General features: G+C 43.4%; 1 protein-coding gene and 1 long non-coding RNA gene across 4 annotated transcripts; both read left to right on the top strand.

The window, feature by feature from the left end:
• The first annotated feature begins 1,516 nt into the window (after positions 1–1,516).
• On the top strand, positions 1,517–13,587 carry LOC147216021 (syntaxin-12-like). 3 transcript variants are annotated; one of them, XM_086178424.1, is made up of 10 exons: positions 1,517–1,616; positions 2,199–2,341; positions 4,485–4,554; positions 4,765–4,864; positions 6,808–6,945; positions 7,878–7,921; positions 8,057–8,162; positions 8,244–8,316; positions 8,414–8,496; positions 10,539–13,587. In XM_086178424.1, exons 2-10 carry the CDS (start codon positions 2,242–2,244, stop codon positions 10,629–10,631), a joined length of 807 nt encoding a protein of 268 aa, XP_086034550.1. In that variant the 5' UTR covers positions 1,517–1,616; positions 2,199–2,241; the 3' UTR covers positions 10,632–13,587. The 3 variants fall into 3 exon arrangements, with proteins under 3 accessions (XP_086034550.1, XP_086034552.1, XP_086034553.1); XM_086178426.1 differs by having other exon boundaries at positions 1,522–1,620; XM_086178427.1 differs by lacking the exon at positions 1,517–1,616 and adding an exon at positions 1,806–2,087.
• Positions 13,588–14,738: 1,151 nt separating this feature from the next.
• LOC147216020 (uncharacterized) lies at positions 14,739–20,872 on the top strand. Its single transcript, XR_015109184.1, has 3 exons — positions 14,739–14,896; positions 20,389–20,507; positions 20,612–20,872. It is a non-coding gene; the product is annotated as an uncharacterized LOC147216020 (long non-coding RNA).
• The last annotated feature ends 741 nt before the right edge of the window (positions 20,873–21,613 follow it).

Here is a 21,613-nt window from a genome sequence, read left to right as displayed (position 1 = left end):
TAAATAATAAATGATAAAAAATACATATGCTGCAAGTGTCCACGCTGCAACATGAGATTTAATTAGAATTTTTTTTTTACATTTCTAATTAAACCCATACTGGTAACATCCACAAAAACATAACACGGCTGATGGAAAAATAAAAACAAAGTATAATAAATAAGACAAGGAAAAGTCCATCCATCCAGCTGATCACTATCTTCATCTTCCTCCTGCGCACTAAAACCGTTAAAGTCGTCTTTTTCGGTGTCGGAATTGAACGGCCTTGGGATTTTACTGTAATTCAGTGGATCCAGGTGAGTCGAAACAGCACCGTGTGTGAAAATCGTGTTTTGCTGGTTTTGTTCTTTGAAAACAGTGATTTTGATGTACGGTTCATTTTGTGCACCAGTAAAACACATTTTACTTGCTATATTGTCATATTTAATAATGTTATATTCCATAAAAATGGATAGTGGTTTCCAGAACCCTGGTCAAAAGAAAGCGGCATGGTGTTAAAACAACAGGGATATAGAGATAAACTTTGACATGTAGACGGAAAGTAAACATGTTACTACAAGGAGCATGGTTTAAACTTTTATAACTCATGTAATCAAGACAACATAAGAGGAAATAGATTAGATCGATGCGATTCTGTGTTCTGTTTTCTCATCTTCATTTTAAAAGTGAAGCTGAAATCTGTGTCGTTACATTGAAAACTGAAAAAGAAGAGATTTGGAAAGAAACATTTGAAATAAGAACATATGTTTTGTTAAGTACTTTCAAAGGTTAATTGAGGTATGAGCTCATAACATATAATTCTGACTTTCAACGAGAAGACCAAAATTGAATAGATGTCAGTATGGTTTTTTTATTCAGAGAAAACCTTCACAGAAAGAATGTTTTTAATGACACCCTCTTAAGTGTTTATTGTCGTACGCAAAGTTGCAAAATGTGCTCCCCTGTATAATGATATTCATATTTTGCTATCCCACAAAGAAGCCAGACAGTTAGAGAGAAATAAATAAGCATATTGTTGCAGCCAGACGTAAACAATGCAGAGCAACGTCAACGGTGCATGTGGAGCTTCTCAGTCATCCAGGTCCTGGTGAATTCCTGCAGAAATCTTGTCGTCGTGGCAACCGGATTTGAATTTCTTCACTTGAAGTTGCTTCACCCCACATCCGAGAGGTTTCCTCAGTCCTGAAGAACTGAATAACTGCAAGTCTGTCTTGCAATATTGCATTCCAATTAAAATCCTTACAGAAAGAAGACCAAAAACCTGTAACCTTAGGAACAGTTTTACCCACCAAAAGAGTCCTGATATATTTATTTGGACATTTGTCCAAATGACGCCCTGCCGTGGAGCCAATAAGCAATTGCAAAACACTTCTTGGGATTGCAATCTCCTTGTATTTTACCCCCCAAAAATAACCAAGAAGACACAGGAGGGCAGCAGACCTCCAGTGACGTCATCAAACAGTAGAAGAAGAACTGTAAAAAAAGCGTAGAAGAAGAAAACAGGCCCCGCCCACTTTGTGTGACGTCACGGGTGACGGCTCAGGGGAAAAAAACAGTATTTTGACGGCGAGAGGGGAAACGTTACGCATATGTGTCCCGCTTTCATCGGCGAATAAGCAAGTATTTCGTCATTTCTTGGCTTTAACGCTCGTCGCCGTCGGCGCGTACCGCTTCGAAGACTCACCGCGAGTCACGCTCGGTTATTTTTAAAACTAAAGAAAAGGCCCAGCTCATCGCGAAACTCAAGGAATAAGCTAGCTTCACCTAGCTTAGCGACGGGAAGCTAGCCACCTCACGTAACTTTCCGTTAGAAGCTAGCCGGGATAAACACACCCCGGCTAGCACGTTACACACCCCTTTTTATTGCCGTTATTTCACTTCAAACATTTTCTCTTCATCGTCTTGGCCTTTTGCTTTTGCTTCTCTCACTCGACATTAGCTTGCTCGCTTGCTTGCTACCTTTTATCGCCGGTTTATGATGTCGATTAGCTCAGTTAATGATGAAGCCCGTGTCCTCCCTTCATCCCCGGGCTGGAAGCAGATAAATATGGGAGATTAGTTACCTGATACTAAGAAAAGCACCGACAGTAAGTCTGTGAGCGTAGTTTGTTGTATTTTTGACGGTGCTAATGTGCTTCTCTTGGTTAAATTAAGAACTCGTTTGCACCCATTGAACCTCTCTATCCGTTTGTCCGCAGCTGACATCCGAGCCATCAGCTTCCCCCCTGACAGCCGCCAGTCATGTCGTACGGCAAAGCGGACAGCTACCGCCCCGTCCCTCGGGACTTCAACACCCTCATCCAGACGTGCAGCTCCAATATCCAGAAGATCACACAGAACAGTAAGTGGCCCCCCTTTTGCATTAAGAGTAGCTGTCAGCAGTCAGCTGACTTCCGTGTTATGCTGACCCGGATGCAGCGGCTGCAGGACCTCCGCCTCCATGCATGCAGAGGGCGGATGTACGAGGAGCGCTGGACGCATCGATGATCCTCTTATATTCCTAGTGGTCAAACTGTCGAATTGCATTCCTTTACGTCGCTCATGCATCTTCCGATCGTGCACGATGTTCCCCCCAAAAGACTTCGCCTTAAGCGTGTGAATGGGCAGGGTATGAACACTGAAAATATTAACTTAACGCGTCTCCCCCACTCACCAAATGACACATCAGGTGTGCCGCAACTAAGTCCAGAAGAGCTGCAAGATTAAAATCTTTTACATTTGTTGACAATATACCCATTTTGAAGTTTTTTATTGTTATGTGGCATGAAAACATTGGCATAGAATTAATGGGAGACTTGGGCTTTGCCTTGTTTCTCCTCCATGTCAGTGTCATAAAGCCAATATTAGCGTCATTGGCAAGGCCTCCTCTTCTCTCTATGAAAAGCCTCTCATGTGAAAATATATATATTTAACATCAGAGCCAGGAGCCTACACTGTGGATTTATGGAGGCCGGGTCAACACAACCCTTCACTCTGTGTCTGGGCAATTTACTGTGAGAAGACACCAGGAGAACATGAAGAATATACATACACATCAGTTGGATGAACCAGGGGAGCTGCAGGGGGATCAGTGTCTTGCTCAACAACACTCGGACTGTCTCGGGGGGAGACTGGAATCGAAACGGTATTGTTCGGCTGTGGGAATACAACCACGGACCTGCGTTCGCTGCACGGCTAATTTAATCTTGTAGCTTTTCGCGACTGGACCAAACAAATTGAATCTGGTTAGATAAGCAGGTAATTTGTCTGTGTTGTCAAAATACATCCATGCTCATTCCTAGGACTTTATTTCAAGGAGAATTTCGAGCCACGAGCTGTTCCTCTTCAAAAATGCCATCATCATACCGGTCTCTCGTAGTCATTTGGTGCAGTGTTACGGATGGATTGTAATTCTAATTGTTGAGCATTTAAACCAGCCTTTCTGTCCTGTTGACTGAGACCAGTTCACCCTACTCTTACAAATCTCTGATAGGACACTTTCTTTGGAGCAGATCTAGAAGAAAGACAAGTCCAGCTCATTAGAAATGAACACAACATTAGCGATAGCACACGAGGAAGAAATCCTTTTTTTTTTTTGTGGAATTTAATTATGCACACCCCTCTGGTGAACATGTGGTTTAGAACTTGGACACAAGTCAAGAATTCACTCATTTACACTTGAATATGCGGGTTTAAGTTAATGGTAGTCGCGATGCATCTTTGCGGACAGCAACCGCTTTCAAAACCGATAGTCAGGTAACACTGCGCCCACTTTTCCTCAACAAAATGAAGGTATGAGATTGGCTCAGTAGATAAAGCCGAGCAAACACTGCGCACACACAGTCGTCTCTCTCGCCACGGCACCAGACAATGGGTGACTTTCAGAGGCTGCGGCCGAGACACGATATATTCTGTTACAAAAGTCCGCAAAGCACAACTTTGTCTCATAATGTGACGCCGCTCCCGCCTGTATCTGCTGTATCTGCTGTATCTGGATTGCACTTCTTGTAAGTCGCTTTGCATAAAAGTATCTGCCAAATGACTGTAATGTAATATAATGCGAACCCAGCAACTGAAATACAGCACAGTATGAGAGTCTTCAGGGTCAGCGCAAAGTGGGATTTCAATCCAAATGTGCATATTTCCATCCAATCGTGATTGGAGGATCAGCTCCCATTATCGCCACTATAGAAGAAGAGTTGAGACAGGACTTCAGCTGTCCGACCATGTTAGCTCTTCATAGAAATGAAGGAGGAACCCTCCCACACACAAACGGTATCTTGCGTTCATGAGCCATGTAATGTTTTAAAGGCAAATATTTTTCAGGGACTTCAAGGCAAATTGCATGCAGAGAGAAGGTTGGCGGCACATCGGGATCAACTCGGCTTCATTTCAGTTTACGTGCTTCACTCGTTCACATAGAGCTGTTTAACCGAGGCATAACTATCAGGTGTTTTCCCGTGTAAACACCCGTATGACTCGGATATGTTGTTGTCTTTGCTCAGCTGCCCAGATTAAGAGTATGGTGAGCCAGCTGGGGACCAGACAGGATACCAGCGAACTGCAGGATCGACTGTAAGTGCCAGCGAGGAGCGACGCTCCGAACATCACAAACTGAAGATGGCCTCTCCTTCTTCTTGGAAATTGGATTTTTTTTTTTCTCTACATTCTGAATTTTTCCAATATTCTAAATATTTTTGTTGAAGTTTGATGAAGTTGTCCTGGTGTGAAGGTGGATCTGTCTCGCCAGCTCGTCCCTGACGCTGACTCTCTCTCTCTTTGCAGGCAGCAGATCCAGCACTACACCAACCAGCTTGCAAAAGAAACCAACAAGCACCTGAAGGAGCTCGGCTCCATCCCGCTGCCGTCCTCACCTTCAGAGCAGGTCAGTGCTGGAACCTATGAGGCGGTTATTCCTGCCTGCCTCCTCACAGACATCCCGCAACAAGATTCATAGTAATATTGCTCCAAATATTTGGGGTTCTAATTGACCAGAAGCCTGGTTGGACATGCCCGTAGACGCCAACAGATTACGAAAGAAGTCAAAAAAAAAAATACAAAAGACAAATAAATGTCAATGAGGAAACACAGAAAGAAATAAGTTATGTAAATGAAGTTGGGGAAAACGTTGAAAATTGCCCCAAACGTCCCGAAAGAAAAAAAAAAACACTCCGTAAGAACTGTACCGAGGAAGTCCTCGCGATCGGTGAGCACTGAAACTGACTTGGGAAGTTAATGTACGAGAAGACCAGATCGGGAATAAAAAAATAAATAGAGTGGTTAGTAATGATTGAAATCTTAAACGCATATTGGATTCATCCTATTCATACCGTTTACATTTCTGTGCAATAATATGCTTATTATTTATCATCTATCTGGCTTCACCGGGGACAGAAAAATAAGAATCTCACCGCACACGGAAACACATTTCCAGCCTGTACATACGACAGGAATATAAATGTGACTCCCGAACACGTCGACAACGTTACCTGATAAAACGCTTCACTGTAATAAACCTTCCCGTTTACCCGCTCGTGTAAAGTCTTGGCCGCGCCGTCAGCGTTACCTATGACATCTTTAGATAAGACCATATTTCTCCATGACAAGTGACGTCTTTGGCGAATCACGAAAAGAACGGTGATCTGTCCCACAAGTGCGAAGCCCGAAGGGTGTGCAGGCTAGTTTGTGCTCGTCCCGTGGCCAAGGAAAGTTGCGTTAATATCAGCTCTCTGCTGGAAGTAATGAGTAAATGTTATTTGGTGTCAGCTGAGAGTAAAGTCCCGTCCCCCCCCCCCCCTCCCGGTTATGACCCACTTTCACGGGACAACAATTGCAGTCATTGTGGGCCCGGCAGGCACTCCCTCCCGTGTTCCCTGTTTGGATATCCAGACGCCGCGCCTCATTTCATGTAGCCGTTCATTCGTCCTCAGCTGATTTTCGGCTTTCCAACATGTCAAGTCGCAGCTGCGGCGGCGGCGACGCGCTGCAGTGCCAGATGTCGGCCAGCAGAGCTCAGTCTAAACGCGGTGGAGACGAGCCAGCGAGTCCAGCTGGAGCTCTGAGTGAAGTATTTACGGAGACGCGAAAGTCACTGACAAGCTCTGTTGTCGGAGATCGGCGTTCTAGTTTTGTGACACGAGTGAAATTCAAGATCAGATTTATCACACGTTTTATGCCCGAGGTAAAGCGCGTCTTATTTGTGCGCAGTCATCAGTGCTGCTGTGGAGACCAGAGGTTCTCACCGTTTCAGGCTCCAATATTGAAAATAAACTTCTGAAATGATTCTCTCATTTCAAACTCATCGGTGATTTGTAAGTCACTTCTTGTGGATTTTTGTCATTTCCGACTCATTTCGTGGGTATTCTTTGCCCATCGTTTGTTAAATTCTCACAGATTTATTTCTTGATCACTTGCTGTAACTTATTTATTTTTTTGTAGTTTTTTGGGGGTTAAATTTACAGTTATTTTCAATTCAGATTACAAAATATTCATACAGAAAGCGAATACATCGGTGCTAAAGACCGTGTTGAAATACAGTTTGAAATATCACGATAAGACAGAAACCAAAGGTCACTCCTCACTGGGATGGGCTCAGTTTTATTAATTTATAGCATTTTATTTCCATCCTGACACGAAACATGTTCAATCTGAAAAGCTCAGCGTGTGTCATTTATGAAGCCCGAATATATTTTTTTTAATACTTTGTTTATCCCTTGCGGGAAATTCCTCACTGTCACTGCAATAATATATACTGTAACTAATAAATGACAAAACAACATATATCTTTGTCTCTGTGAAACCGTCCTCCCGCCCTCCTCGTGTCCCCAGAGGCAGCAGAAACTCCAAAGAGAGCGGCTGATGAACGATTTCTCGGCGGCGCTCAACAACTTCCAGGCGGTTCAGCGCCGCGCCGCCGAGAAGGAGAAGGAGTCGGTGGCCCGAGCCAGAGCTGGATCCCGTCTGTCGGTGAGCAAGTGGTTGTGCAAGTGGTTTACCGTCATTACCCGCCACTTTTTTTCAAACAACGATGCGGCTAGTTTTTGGGCTGACCAGCTGCACGCCACCAAAACATTTAGCCTCGCCACATAGGACTGATGATATTAAGATAAGGTAAATTTCATTGATGCCCATAAGGGAGATTCTTTTGTCACAGCAGCGGAACAGTTACATGTGTCAAATAAAATGGAATATAAATATAAATAGACAAATTAGATCAACCAAAAGATAGAAGGAGATTAATTTAATGGTTTTAGTACGCAGGAGGAAGATGAAGATAGCAATCAGCTGGAGCAGGACAAAGCAGGGATAGAAAATGGATGGATGGATGGACTTTTCCTTGTCATATTTATTATTCATCTTTTATATCATCCGTGTGACCGGCACTGCTCAGAAAAAAGCATTTCTTGTATGTGCTTGTGGATTTTACCGGTATGTATTCAATTAAAAGTAAAAAAAAACAAATGGTTTTGGTTTCATGTTCCATGTTACAATGTGGACACCCGCGACTTATTTATTTTTTGATTTAGCTTTTAGTTGTTTTTATCTGCCGCGGCTTATTATTCAGGTGTGCTCAGTAGTCCGGAAATCACGGTATATAATTTACTATTATTGATTAAGTATTATTTAGTACTTATTCACTGTTATTACTAAGAAAACAAAGAAATGAATTACTTCATTTCAAAGCAAGTACAGTCGTTTTCAAAATGATAAATGCACCAGGATTGCGGTAAATGATGAATGCTGAATATGTACATTTATAGTTATTTGTTTATTTTTAGCCGTCGCGGCTTATATTTAGGTGCGTTTAATATTCCGGTAAATATCGTACTCATAGGGCCGTCCTTCAGTGTGTGTGACTGTCCATTTCTACCCACATGATCTGACTCTCTCTGTTCCAGGCAGAAGAAAACGTCCGAGATGAAAAGCTGGTTTCTTTCGACAAGTAAGCGATCGTCATTCGTCAGAGCTTTGCTTTTCTCCAGTTGTTTGAGGAATAAAAAAACAATTAAACACGCGAGCAGGATTAGAATTTTAGCGTCTAGTAACGAAGCCCTTTTCCGTCTTCGGCCGCGTGAAGTCAGGAGGACTGGGGTCAGATGACCACCCAGGCCGAGGAGGCGGCCATCACCGAGGAGGACCTGGAGCTCATCAAGGAGCGAGAAACCAACATCCGACAGCTGGAGGTCAGGCGCCGCTCCTTTCCCCCAAGCTAACGCAAGCTCGCCGCGCCGCCGCTTCAACTACATGTCTTTGTGCAACTCTAGTCTGACATCATGGACGTCAACCAGATCTTCAAGGATCTGGCGGTGATGATCCACGACCAGGGGGAGATGATCGGTGAGAAACTTCTCTTCTTTTTTTTTTTTTTCCCCCCAGAAAGCCATGGCCGACTGAAGCCGACACAAATGAAACCGATAATTTATCCTGTTTACAGACAGCATCGAGGCAAACGTGGAGAACGCCGAAGTCCATGTGGAGCGAGGAACCGAGCAGCTCCAGAGAGCCGCCTACTACCAAGTGAGTGTGCCTCCATTAAAAGCTCACGCAAAACAATGAACACAACGAAGCACAAACATCGGTCAACGATGAGAAGATCACGAATCACTCCCGATCCTCACTTAACGCTAAATTCACTCGCTGAAAATCCGACTCACGGAGTTCCCTTTAGTTTTTCTGCACGCGTCGTGGCTTCATGTTTCAACACCGGGATTTCCGTAACCGGTTTGGCCGCGCTCAAACGCCCCGAACCGTACGGGATTGAAAAGTCAGGCCCATTGGAGGGAATGACTGAGATCTAGTAAAAGATTAAAATGGTTGCCCGGATTAATAGCGACGCTCAGCAACGGAGCGCGTCAATATTTCCGCGAAGTCTGCGATCGGTCGCCACGGTTACAGCGGCACGTCAACAACAGCCGCAGCAGGTCACGGTTCGGGATGGAGAAGTCCTAATATGTGTGACAAAGCCTCGGAGGCGGTTCAGCGCCAGCGTTGGCATCGAGACACGAAATGCTAGCAGTGATAAATGACTCTGCAGCTCAGGATTCAAGACAAATGCAGTTTTCCTGCATCTGGAGAGGCAGTGATTGGAATCTGAGGAGTTTGCAGGCCTCCTTAAACACATCGATTGGAAGGAGGAAAAGAAGCTTTTGTGATGTTACTCTCTCTTTAGCGATGTTTCCTTTAAGCCGGGGGTGGAAAACTCAAATACACGGCGGGCAAAAAATTTAACATTTCGGACAAAGTCGCGGGCCGACATTGATATTTACTGAAAACGAAAAAGATAGAACAATGAACCTTTTGGACCCAAACAACTTTTGGTCAAAAAGTGAATATGGAACAAGCAAAGCTCAACACTATATAATGTATAACTTGATATTGCACACATGCAAAATTCGGTTTTCTGCCTTTATTTTGTCCGTCTTTCGGGGTCGCTCGGCGCCAGTGCTAGCATAAGGCAGTGCTTCTCAATTATTTTCTGTTACGCCCCCCCAGCAAGAAGAAAACAATTCGCGCCTCCCCATTCTCCGCCGCGACTATAAATAATATCATTTGTCTATAATATTGTTATAAGTAAACCTCTGCTTAAAATCATATCCTTGTTAACATTAAAGAAAACAAAAAAAGACAGAATTAGAGTTCAACTTACAACAAAGAATAACTTTATTATCATTATCTATTGAAAGTCGCTTTGGATAAAAGCGTCTGCCAAATGCAATGTAATGTAATGTTTTTAGTCAGTAACAGAAAAGATTTTAAGTGTTAAGTTTCCTCGTCTCCCGCTGTCGTCCCAGTGAAGCCAAGCGCTACATTCGCTTCGCCATATTTCCTCGTCTTAGCTTTCGGGTGACTTTCTTTTGTCTCATTATCTTCGTCTCTCTCCACCTTCTTTTCATCCCTGTTAAAAAAATGTTCACGTTCTGGCAAATGTTCACTCATTCTGGGATTTGTAGTTTTAGCAGTACATGCGCTGTAGGCTAGATTAGCGGCAGGCCAGCTCTAGTAGTCACTTGGTCTGGCTTCTTGGGCTAATATAATTCCACTGTGGGCCAAATTTGGCCAGTGGGCCAGAGTTTGACAACTATGGTTTAAGCAATATATTCGCAATCTATTCCTCATTTTATTTTCAGGGAGATATTATAGAAAATGAAAATAAAAAATAGGTCATAACATGGAGAAAAAAAACCCACAATGATTAAAATGCATAAATCAGTAATTGCCATTAAAACAAAGAATGCATAACTTAATACTCTTTATTAAATCATGTGAATAAGGAAATAGAATAATGTTGCATCAATTGAAAATGACTCCGAAAATGTCTTAAAAATGATGGGAAATTGCAAAGTGGGAAGACATTGACCACAAAATTAATTTAAATTAATAAATATCTTCAGGGCTTGTAGTTAAAATATTAAGAAAGTTGCTTGAAAATAAAAGACATTTGTGAAAAAATTTGGAAAAAAAAAGTGAATCCTTTTAAACAAAGCAAATGGGATGGAAAATTATTTTTCTCACGTTAAATTTTTTTTTCATTCATTTTTTTTTCTTTTCTTTTTTTAAAGCAAAAATCCCGGAAGAAGATGTGCATCCTGGCCATGGTTTGTTCCATCGTTCTGGCCATTCTGATCCTCATCATCTATTACAGCACCAAATGAGTCTCGCCGCCGTATTTCACTCCCCCGCCCGCCTGCAAGCACCTGCCCGGAGTCACAAGATCAGCGCCGGAGGGTCCCGAGGGGCCCGAGGGGCCCGAGGGGCCGACGGGCCGGGGCCCGAGGAGAGCAAACACCCATCTGAACTGATCGCTCTTTTTTTTTTTTTTTTTTTTTTTTGTAAAATAGCTTATGAAAAAAAAGAGAAAAAAACTATTTAAAGAGACAGGATGTGGACGACGGTGGTGTCGGATCTTAGATTCCTACTTAGCCTTGTTAAATATATAATTTACTGCACTAACACTATCTGTCACTGTATTCCAAATGTCCAAATATCATCTATGATTTCCGAATGAGTAGAATGTGTGGTTTTTAGGTGTGTGTGTGTGTGTGTGTGCGCGCGCATGTGTGTGTAAAACAGTTTGAGTTCACGGGACCAGAAGGCTCCAGGCGGCGTTTGTTTGTGTACATGTTGTAAAATGAAGGTCCTAAAAGATTTAACTGTACAAGTTCAATCCAGTGGTGTAAATATGGCACTGCTCCGCCTTCTGGGTTCCCAGAAGTACAACTCCGCTTAGTCAGGCAACATTTTTAATTCATTTCTATGACTCCTGTCCGTACGTGGAATAAATGTCTTAAACACTGGACGCTGCTGCTCTGAAGTCTTCAGTGATCGGCTTGTTTTCGCCCGCAGGAAACCTCAAAAGGGGAGACGGCCGTTACGTAAGGACTCTTTCTGACGGATGATCCTTCTCTTGACAGTGTTAGCCGCCTCCGCCGGGGTCTTTGCAAGTCACGGTGATTCATGTGAGTTAAAGACATGCGTTTTTCCACCGGGTAAAGTGGAGGATCCGGACATTAGCCCGGGGGCGCGGTTAGCCTTCCATGTTTCGGGGAAGCGAGGAGAAATCAAACGATGTAAATGAAGGGTAACCGTAGTAACCGAAGAGTCGCCTTTGGCTTAAATTTCTTACAAATTACAAAGTTGGCTTAAATTTCTCCCAACAAATTCCGATTAAGCCGTCGCGCACGTTCATATTTTCATTTCCTCCTTGGAATTGGTTCAACTAGGGTTGCTACCGCTAGCCGGTGCTAAAATGTGATACAATGGAGGCTCACTTTTCGCGGGAGTTACATTCCAAGACTCCCCGCGAAATGTGAATTTCCGCAAAATAGAGACGTGATGATTTTGATGGTATTTACAGATAAATTAACCTTCAACGAGCCTCTCAACCTTTTACGAACCTCCCGCTAACTTTTATCAACCCACCATCAACTCTATTACGCTTCCCACACTCTTATTATACAGTACACTTAACACTTTTGGATAATTGTTAGAGCTTTACAACTCTTTTGCGCTGGTTTATCGGGTGGTACGGCATCTTTTGAGCAGGCCTGTGCTTTACTGCCGTTTTCTTCTTTAAAAACATTCTTCGTCCCGATCTTGCGACATGTTTTACTGGGCTTTTGCTGCGAGTCCTTTAGAGCTCGAGACCGATCTCTTCGATTTCTTCCTTTTCTTGTCGCTTCTCTTCCTCGCCAGCACATTTCAGGAGATCTCGTATTTTATTTATTTTATAAAATTCATCTTAGTTTAATTTTATTTTTACAGGTTTTTTTTTTTTTGTTTTTTTTTTTCTTTGGCTCGAATATAGCTATTTCCTCATGGAAGAAAAAATTCAAATACTGCAAAAAAAAAAAAACTTAGAGTGATAACTCGTGAGAACTGAACTACCCAAAAAAATCTGTGAAGTAGCGAAAACTGAACCGCAAAGTATCAAGGGTCCGCTGTAAATGTATATGTTTATATGTTTTGGGGAAAGTAAATAAGCCTTCTATAGAAGATATAGAGAATTCAAACTGTGAGAAGGCAATCACAACAATGTGCTATGAAGGACGATGTACGACGTGCACAGGACTGTCTCCGAAAAATTTGAATATTGTGATAAAGATCTTTATCTTCTGTAATACAATTACAAAAACAAAAAATGTCATACATTCTGGATTCATTACAAATCAACTGAAATATTGCAAGCCTTTTGTTATTTTGATATTGCCGATTATGGCTTACATCTTAAGAACTCAAAAAACAACTCACTCAAAATATTAGAATATCATGAAAAAGTAATTTTCTTTTTTTTTAATTGAATTACAGAAGATAAAGAACTTTATCACAATATACAAATTTTCTGAGACAGTCCTGTATAGTGGACCCTAAAGATAAAAATTAAATTCCTTCCAGAAATGGGTTTGTACGTTGATTTTTTTTTTTTTTTTTTTTTCTTTTGGATCTGAAATAATTTTTTTTCCCGCTCAAAATAACAGAAAAACAAATGAATTTATTCGCGGTACGTATGGTGGATGCATCGCGATTATATTCACGTGCGATATCGGTCACTTATACACCACGTTTGTGCTTCGCTGTTATTTCGTAATAGCCGTAATATCTTCTTTCTGGGACCACCGCTTGCTTTCTTAGGGCCCATGATAATTATAAAAAAATAAAATGAAATAAACAAAGATAAAAGATAATAACCACCTGGACCAAGTGGCTGAGAGATGCTGGAAGCTGCGAGTTGTTCTTCAAGGTGAAGTTGGTGAGCGGCGCCGATTCAGAAGATGCGGCGGCGACGTGAAGCCTATTCTAATTTTGAATTTAGATTTTTTTTTTTCTCGCTCTTTTATTCATATCATGAATTTTTTTTTTTTCATATTTCAAGGATAAAGTTTGCTGGCATGTAAAAGTCGTATCGTATATAAAGCGATTTGTATCTCAAATGCTCAAACTGCTTAAAACTGCTTTAATGTTTACACTGGGTTTATTTCTTTGGATTGTCGGGGTCAAGACCCCATTGGCACTTTGTGATATTTTACCACAGCAAACTACACAGTGTTGTTGGTCCTGAGATAATTTCATTGCCTTCTGGACAAATAAAATAAATCTTGAATTTTAAGGAGCCGCTGTATTTCTACGCGTCGTCTTTCGCAACGAATCAAGTTCACCACCCTCGGGTCCGTCCGAGGCTGTTCTCGGACTCTTCACGGGCCGCAGTTGTCGCGAATTCCAAACTTTGTGACCCACTTTCACGGTATCTACCTGTGTGTGTGTGTGTCAGGAACGTAAGGGTCAGGTATTCGGGGGTTGCCGCTCGAATTACCCGCCGGTCGAAGCTGCAAACGTGAGCGATAAATTAGACCAAAATTCACAAATCCATTTCTAAAAGCGCTAAAACTGCTGAGCTCCCGTTACGTCTTATTCCTTGGTTTTATCTGTGCTCAGATCTGCCAAATGGAATCTCCCATCTGTGTTTCAAGAGAACGGCGTGCGTGAGAGCTTTTGCATGTGTATGTGTGTGTGTGTGTGTGTGTGTGTGTGTGTGCCCCTGCACGCTGTCTGCTTGTGTTACAGACGAGGGCGACATTTGAGTCAAAGCAGGAGGGGGGCAGGTTTCCCTCCAGCATGCAACATGTCCAGCCTTGAATCAAGTCCAGCTGCCTTGAGTAAGAGCTACACACACACACACACACACACACACACACACACACACACAGAGTCACTAATGAGAAGAATTAAGTTATTATACTCAAGACTGCTGCTTTGTTTGTGTTACATTACACTCCAGTGGTTTGAATTTTCTCCAACATTCTTGATGTTTCTTAATGCATGCGTGGCAGCGGATTGGGTTGCGCCTCCACACCTGCAAAAAAAAAAAAAAACCTCGGGGATTTTCGGGGGAACCGTCTTCCCGTGTCGTTCGTCCGCCGTGATTTCAGCGTGAGATGCCACTTGCGTTAACGTCGTAGGGGTTCCCATGAAACGCCAGGGTCTCGGTTATGACCTGACTTTTTTTTAATAATAATGGGATTCCAAAAGAGACCTGCTGCCAATATGAATTCAAAATTGTTTAATTAACTTTCTCTCACTGTGTCACACACACACACACACACACACTGGGTTTCCCCAGGCAGTGTTTCCATGCTGCCGCCGCCAAGCGTTCGCTCATGGGGGAATGTGATTCGCCGCTTTATAAATAAGGTCTGACCTGACTGACACACACACACACACACACACACACTGAGATAAGGCACAAAAATTTCTCTGCTGTGTTTTCCCCCCCATCACATGCAGTGATGATTCCGGTGAAGATATCCGTCCTGTCGGCGTCCGGTTGTGGCCTCCGATGCCAGGGGGCACCGAACTCCAGGAGGCGGCGTGTCGGGCGCAGGGTTCCGCATCCTGAACGCGACCCCGAATTCAACGCTGCAATGTGAGCGACCGGATGGACGGGGTGAGAGAGGAGGAGTTGGGGTGTCAGGTCTGAGTCCTGAAGAGATGGTCTTCATGTTCAGTATCTCCGGGTGCTGCCGTCGTGCCTTTTCTACGTAGCCGAGTCACATCCTCAGCTTTGATTGTTTCCTAAGGTTGCTTTTCCTGTGGGAGTCCTCGATTTATCATTTTTGTGCCATTTTGACTGGATTTGGACTCAAAATCTCATCATTTGCGCCCCAAAAATAGGGATTCTCAAAAAAGGGAATACTTTTTGGTTTGCTTGGTGATCTGTGATTCCAGCTGTTTTTAAAAGCACCTATGTACCGCTGGGTAACACCAAAGTTAACATTGAGCCACAAAATAACACAATAATAATAACACAAACAAAAATAATAATAATATTCTAAGAATAATTATTATTATAAACTCCATCAATAATAATAATAATAAAATGTATTTACATATATCCATGTATTGTATATAATAATAATAATGAGCAATAATCATAATAATGATAATTATATGTATATAAAAAAGAAATAAACAGCAATCATAAAAATGCTCATAAGAAAAATCATATATTTAAAAATAATATATAACAAGAACAATAATCTAATGATAACTATATATGTATACATTTCATAATTTACAACAGTAGTAGTAATCATAATGATAACAAATATATATCTAATAATATACAACAACAATAGTCATAATAATGATAATAAAATTACATATTAAAAATAATAAACAATAACAATGATAATCATAAGAATAATTAAAAATATATAATCCATAATAATGATCATAAAAAATACGCATTAAAAATAATAAACAATAACAATAATAATCATAAGAATAAATAAAAAAAATATATTTCATAATAACACACAACAACACTAATAATAATAGCCATAATAAATCAATAATAAAACATAATAAAAATACATATATTTTATGATAATATACAACAACAATTAATATATTTATAAAAAGATATGTTTATGCTGTGTAAGTGAGAAGGGATACTTAAAAACTACAGTCAGCTTGAAATAGTTCCAAGCAGTTTCCCCACATGTGGCTGTAACACCAAGTGTTCATGAAGGTGCTTTTACGTCTGGCGTTGGAGAAATTCTCCCGCTGTGGTTCCTCTAGCGTGTCACTGCTCTCGCTGTCGGCTGAGACGCCACCTTTTCCTACGGATCCTCACCTTCTGCACCTCCTGCACCTTCAGACGCGCATCAGGGTTCTTTTCGATTGACAGCCGGTCGCATCCCGCCGCTCGTGTTAGCATTAGCAGCACAGAAATGACTTTTCACGGGGAAATGGGTTGAAATCAGGTTTTACCGATCGCTATCGCGATTGTTCATAGACGCCGATCTGAGTAACTTTATCGGCGGGTGTCGATACCGACCGCTTCGAATTCCCCTCGGTTCACTAGCCCGACGGACGAGCTCCGCCAAAGCTGCCAGAGCTGCAGCTGTTTTTCTGCCGTCGTCCTCGCTAGCTCAACATAAATCCGCTCTTAACGCGATCCAGATGCCGGGATTCCCCAGGAAGCCGCTCTTAGAGCCGCCATGAAATCACATCCATCATGACATTGTGTATGATGACAGTGTGGGATCAGAGATCTGGGACTCGGTGGACGAGCTATAAACCGACGCTTTCCTTCGGCTTTCCTCCATGAATCTTCTCCGCTGCTCCGCCATCTCCTACGCTATCTTCCAATGACCTTCGACCCCGCTCGGGGATCTTTTAATTTCCTCTGATCCCACCGTGAAAACGTGCTCCGGAGTTTGTTTTCCCGCTTGTAAGGCTTGTGTACCGGCAGCCAAAGACAGACTGTTCCGGTCATGCTAATTCAGAAAGGGTTGAATTGAGGACAACTGGATGTACGTTCTGGAGGATGATGAGCCTTCCGTTTTGAGAAGTTTCCACCCCAGTTCCTAATTTTCCCCCCCCGCATTTTGGATTTTGACCACGCCGCGCTTTCGGCTGCGACTCGTAAACGGCAAAAGGCTTTGTTGACGTTTAGCAGTTGCGCAAATCGGTAAATAATTTTGTCGTACGCTGTTGGGGAGCACATGGCGCGGCAGCTGGAAGCAGACAAATCGCTATTTATGGATGCTTTGCTTTTCGGATGATGACAGAGGCCAGTGGGCATGTACTCTAAACCGCCCTTCATCAAAATAAGAAGTTTTCCTTTGCTGCAGTACTTGCTGTTAATCCGTTGGACAATACATGGAGCGCGCACACAACGTTCCATATGCTATCTTAGGAACGTTCGTCACTATGCAGATGATACCCCGTTTACTCGTCTGCGCCAGAATATTTTTGATTTGTATGCACAATGCAACCGCGATGGCTTGAAATTTGGCCATTTTGTAGAGTTAAATCTTAGTTCCTCCTCAATCCAAACGTCTCTGAACAGAAACTGTGTCCCGTCAGGGTTTGATGAATGCAACATCGTTTGGTTCCAAACAGACGGTATGTGTTACCTTTGGAAGTTAGCCATGAGTAGCTCCTTACGGATCGTTGTGTGAAATGTCAGCAAATGACTAGATATTAGCGACCATCGCTATCTTATTGTACGATAGAGGTTCGCCCAAAGCGACTTATAGATGTTTGTAAAAAAAGAAGGAAAAATTAAACCAAAGTTTGAACCGAACACTGAAGCCTGGAAATATTAAACCGCAGTTGTGGCCTGAGAATGATCAATTCTGGGAATATTGAACCTCAGGAACATCGGCGTGACCTGAGTGATCGAAGCTTGGGTGATCAACTCTATGTTGATCATCCGAATCGCCTGTAAGAGAAACTCAGGCTTTGTTGCAGAATCTGCAGGCAAGGGGACGGGATTATGGGTCCTGGAGTTGTACACTGAGTTCGTAGCCAGAGTAGGATTGGCCAATCTTGTATTTGCTCTGATTTCTCATGGAACTTCTTTTTTTGGTCCTGCCAGTAAGCGGTCCACGTTTGAGGTGAAGGTGCAGTTCAAGCTAAAACGCCTACGAAGCAGTGACGATGTAGAAACCGTCTTGACAGACGCCATCCGACTCCAGCTCCATCCCGACATCCAGGCCGATTACGAACACGGACGCAGAGGTCCTGGTCCTGCGGTACTTCGTCCGGTCCCTTAAAAAGCCCAAATCGGAATTTCCCCTAAACTCGGCCTTTAGAAATCGGTAAAGTAAATCTGCCGCGTAAGTTAAGTGCGCCAATGACGGCCGCCTTACCTCGTCCAGTAGTGCGATACGTGAAAAGTCAGGCGACGGGAGTTGGAAGTAAGAATGATTATGTGATGCTGAGCAGGGAAGCAAAGCAGGAGTGGTGTCACGGGGGGATTGCGGGGAGTTAGCTAGGAGTCCGCACGTACAGTTTGGGTGGGTCTCACTGACTTTGACAGAGAAAATTGGTCTGGCCACCTCATCCACCTTTTCCCCTCTTTAATTATTTCCAGATGGGCCAAATGTTGAAGCTGGAAGGCCTTCAAGGGTTTCTCCCGTTTGGGTGTGTGTGAACGCACTAAGAGGAAACAGAGGAGTGGGGTGGGCAGGAGGGCAACGCGATATGCCACCCCGGCCTCAATAAAGGACCTATGGGATCGCTTGGCAAAATCCCCTCTCTTGTCCTTGAGGGCTAACAGCTTACAGCAACATACAGCAATGTGCCGATCTCCGCCTAAAGCACCGCTCCAGTGTTTTATCCAGACTGTCAAAGGCGAGGCATGCCTGTTCTCACTCCTTGCCAGCGGTATTTCCTCCCCGACCTGCTCCAGTTGAAATCCGAGGGGACGTATCTCCGCCTGCCAGGTCCTCGCAGTCAAAACAGCCCTCGGCTGCAGCCGGCGTGGACAAGGTTTCTTGTCCTCCCGCACAGTTCTGCTAGTTCACCCAGGCGACTGTTTCGTTTCCATCGTCGGGGTTTGAGACGCGTTCGAATACCTTTGGAAACTCAATTTTCTGTCTGAGATGTAATAGTAGATATCGATCTCTGGTGGTGGGAGTGTAATGCAATTTAGTACATTTGCTCCAATAAGGTACCTCCCGATTGTATCCCCCCCCCCCCCAAAAAAAAGTCAGCCGCGGAGCTGCGCTTTGCTTGTTGGAACGGAGGAAAAGCCCAATTATGTGTTATATAATTTCGAAACTGCAAAACATAAACGACAATTACGCTCCAAATGTCGTGCTAACCGTCCCTACGGGGCGACCAGAACGGCCGATGGATAGCGATGAGTGGCGAAAAAGCAGGGACGATGGGAACGGGGAGCGTGAACGGGAACATCATTAGGACTCTTGGAGCTGGAGTCGGTCCGGCGGGAGGGAAGGGAAGCTGAGACCGAGTTGACCGTCGCACCAGGCGCCAAAGGAAGCGGCGTCTTCCTCGGAGGCCTTTAGTAAAACCAAAATTTTAGTAGAGCGTCCTAGTTTCCGATGGGTCGCTTGCAGGAAGGCGGTAGCCGTCGTTCGACGGGAAGCTCGGCCTCTTCGGTGAAACGCTTTTACTACAAATGTGAAGCACCGGGACGGTATTATTGTTCTTTTTATTTATAAACCGTGAAGATACATGAAGAGGAACTCGAGTATTTCTGGTGGTAAACAGCGGGAGAAGGTTGAATTCCTGCTCAATATCTTCTCTGGTATGTGTCGAAGAGGTATGGATATAAAAATAAAAATTTAAGAGTCATCTGCTCTCTGTATGTTCTAGCCAAGAAAAAAAGAAAGAAAAATAAAATCCAACGTTGGTCCGGAGTAGGACTGCGCTGGGCCAAGCATTGCGTCACTTTTGACTTTGCTTTGCGTGAGTGTTTCTCGTTGTAAATCCTGTCTGACAGCAAAGAGAAGGATAATGACAAAAAGGTGCAGTTTGACAGATGAACCACCAACAGCCCAAAGAACCAGAACCGAACGGAGCCGCTGAGCCAGGGGACTGAGCTTTTAAGCAAATCCCCAAAAAGAAAAAAAAAGAAAAACCAATAAATCTCGGAATGTGAAAATTTGGGGATACATGAGCAATTTTCACAAAAACAACCGTTTCTTAAGGAGACAGTAGTCCCGTCAAGTAAACTAGGAAGTACCTTGTGCTGAAGAGAAGTGTTGTTTAAGAGAACGGTTATTATTTGCGATACCGTCAAGTAAGGTAACGCAGAATGCTAACAATCAGCTTCCACGAGCTAAGGTCCAATCAGAATCCCGATACAGCTAATATTTAATTCAGCCAAGTAGGTTTTGCTACTTTTCTGGGATCATCTTGGCAATGTTGTCAAGTGATGCCATTTAATGCCTGTTCTGTTACAAGAATGAGGTCGGGGTTTAGCAGTCAGGGTCACGGAGGGGCTGTAGCCTATTCCAGATTTCTTTTGGTGGTGAGATTCACCCTGGACCGGTCGAGCGCTGGGCCACATATCCAGACATACAAGGTTCTCTCCCATTCCCAGTTCTGTGCAATGCAGGGTCTCCGGTGAATCTCCTGCATATTTTTGGACCGCAGGAGCATACCAGAGAACCCAGAGGAACCCCAGACAGGATATGGAGACTCCACACAGAAAGGCCCCCCTGTCGGAGTCCAACCAGGGACTTACATGCTAACGCCCGCACCTTCTTTGAAAGGTTTGATTTGTTTTTATTTCTACAATCATAAAGTGTGTGTCACTGTCCCTTTAAGAGGCAAGGCTTGTTGGTAAGAGGAAGTGAGGTTGTGTCATGTGGTTCAGGTATCCAGACCTGCATGGTAGTGGAGAGCTGATGTTTAACCCCAAAGCCAGTCCAGTACCAACTGCTCCCATCTTAGCCCTCTGGTTGCATCACGGGTATGTACATCTTCTTGTTCCCATCTACAACGTCTGATGCTTGTTGGGAAAATGCTCGTTCAACCTTTCCAGGCAGGTGTCTTCAGTCTAGATGTTACTAACATCAAGATGAAGGACAATTTGAAGTTTTGAAAGCTCAGGTCCTGTCACCAGGAAGTTACTTTGACCTGTACCACCTAGTCAGACATCTCCACTGATAGTCAACTACCCCTTTGAGACACTGGTAGTCTCTGATGGTAATGGCGTCTTTCAGCATGGTTCACGGATAGGGTGTTGAGCTGGTATCCAAACATCCCAGTTATTAATCCAGCTGAGCTGTTGTGGGCTCTGCTGGATGGACAAGTCCAACCGTTGGTGGCTCCACTTTTTGGATTCAAAAGATCTGCTGCTAATGTCCACAGACGGAGTCCATGCTTCGGTTGGCCAGAGCTGTTTTTGTGGCATATGGGGACTGAGGCGGTATGAGGCAAATGGTGTGAGACATGCAATCGGAAAGGAAAGTGGATTTGGAGCTGTAGATGGACTTCTTATCATCATGGTGTTTGTCAGCAGAAAACGTGACCGGGCCTTGCGTGTATCGGCTTACGTTTGTTTACAATACTTCTTTTTATTCCATCCCCCAAAGGAACTACATGGGAATGATGAAATGCAGAACCAGAAGAAGCAACCACAAAAATGTCTCACAAAAAAAATATGGGAGAAAATAAATACAAAGAAGGTATCTATAACTCGCAACCGACCTCATAATTATGTCAGTAATATCTAAGTTAAAGAGCTGAGCTGGCCTTCTATTCCAGGCCTTAGAAATAAAATTGGCAGCCTTAAATAACCACTCCAGCTCTTGGCCGCCATCTGCCCAGAAAAACCCAGGCTTTTACTTTGGCATCCCCTCAAAAAGGGGAAACC

The sequence above is a fragment of the Fistularia commersonii genome, chromosome 30 (assembly GCF_037954325.1).
Source record: "Fistularia commersonii isolate RoL2024-O1a breed Wild chromosome 30, RoL_Fcom_v1.0, whole genome shotgun sequence".
In the NCBI taxonomy this organism is placed as follows: domain Eukaryota; kingdom Metazoa; phylum Chordata; class Actinopteri; order Syngnathiformes; family Fistulariidae; genus Fistularia; species Fistularia commersonii.
This window is presented reverse-complemented; position numbering and strand designations above follow the sequence as displayed.

What these genes read in the sequence shown, in the direction of transcription:
- LOC147216021 (XM_086178424.1), top strand. Translation starts at nt 2,242, where the DNA reads ATGTCGTACGGCAAAGCGGACAGCTACCGCCCCGTCCCTCGGGACTTC. An exon ending in GAGCTGGATCCCGTCTGTCG is followed by an intron (nt 6,946 to 7,877) that starts GTGAGCAAGTGG and finishes TCTCTGTTCCAG; the next exon opens with GCAGAAGAAAACGTCCGAGA. An exon ending in AGAGAGCCGCCTACTACCAA is followed by an intron (nt 8,497 to 10,538) that starts GTGAGTGTGCCT and finishes CTTTTTTTAAAG; the next exon opens with CAAAAATCCCGGAAGAAGAT.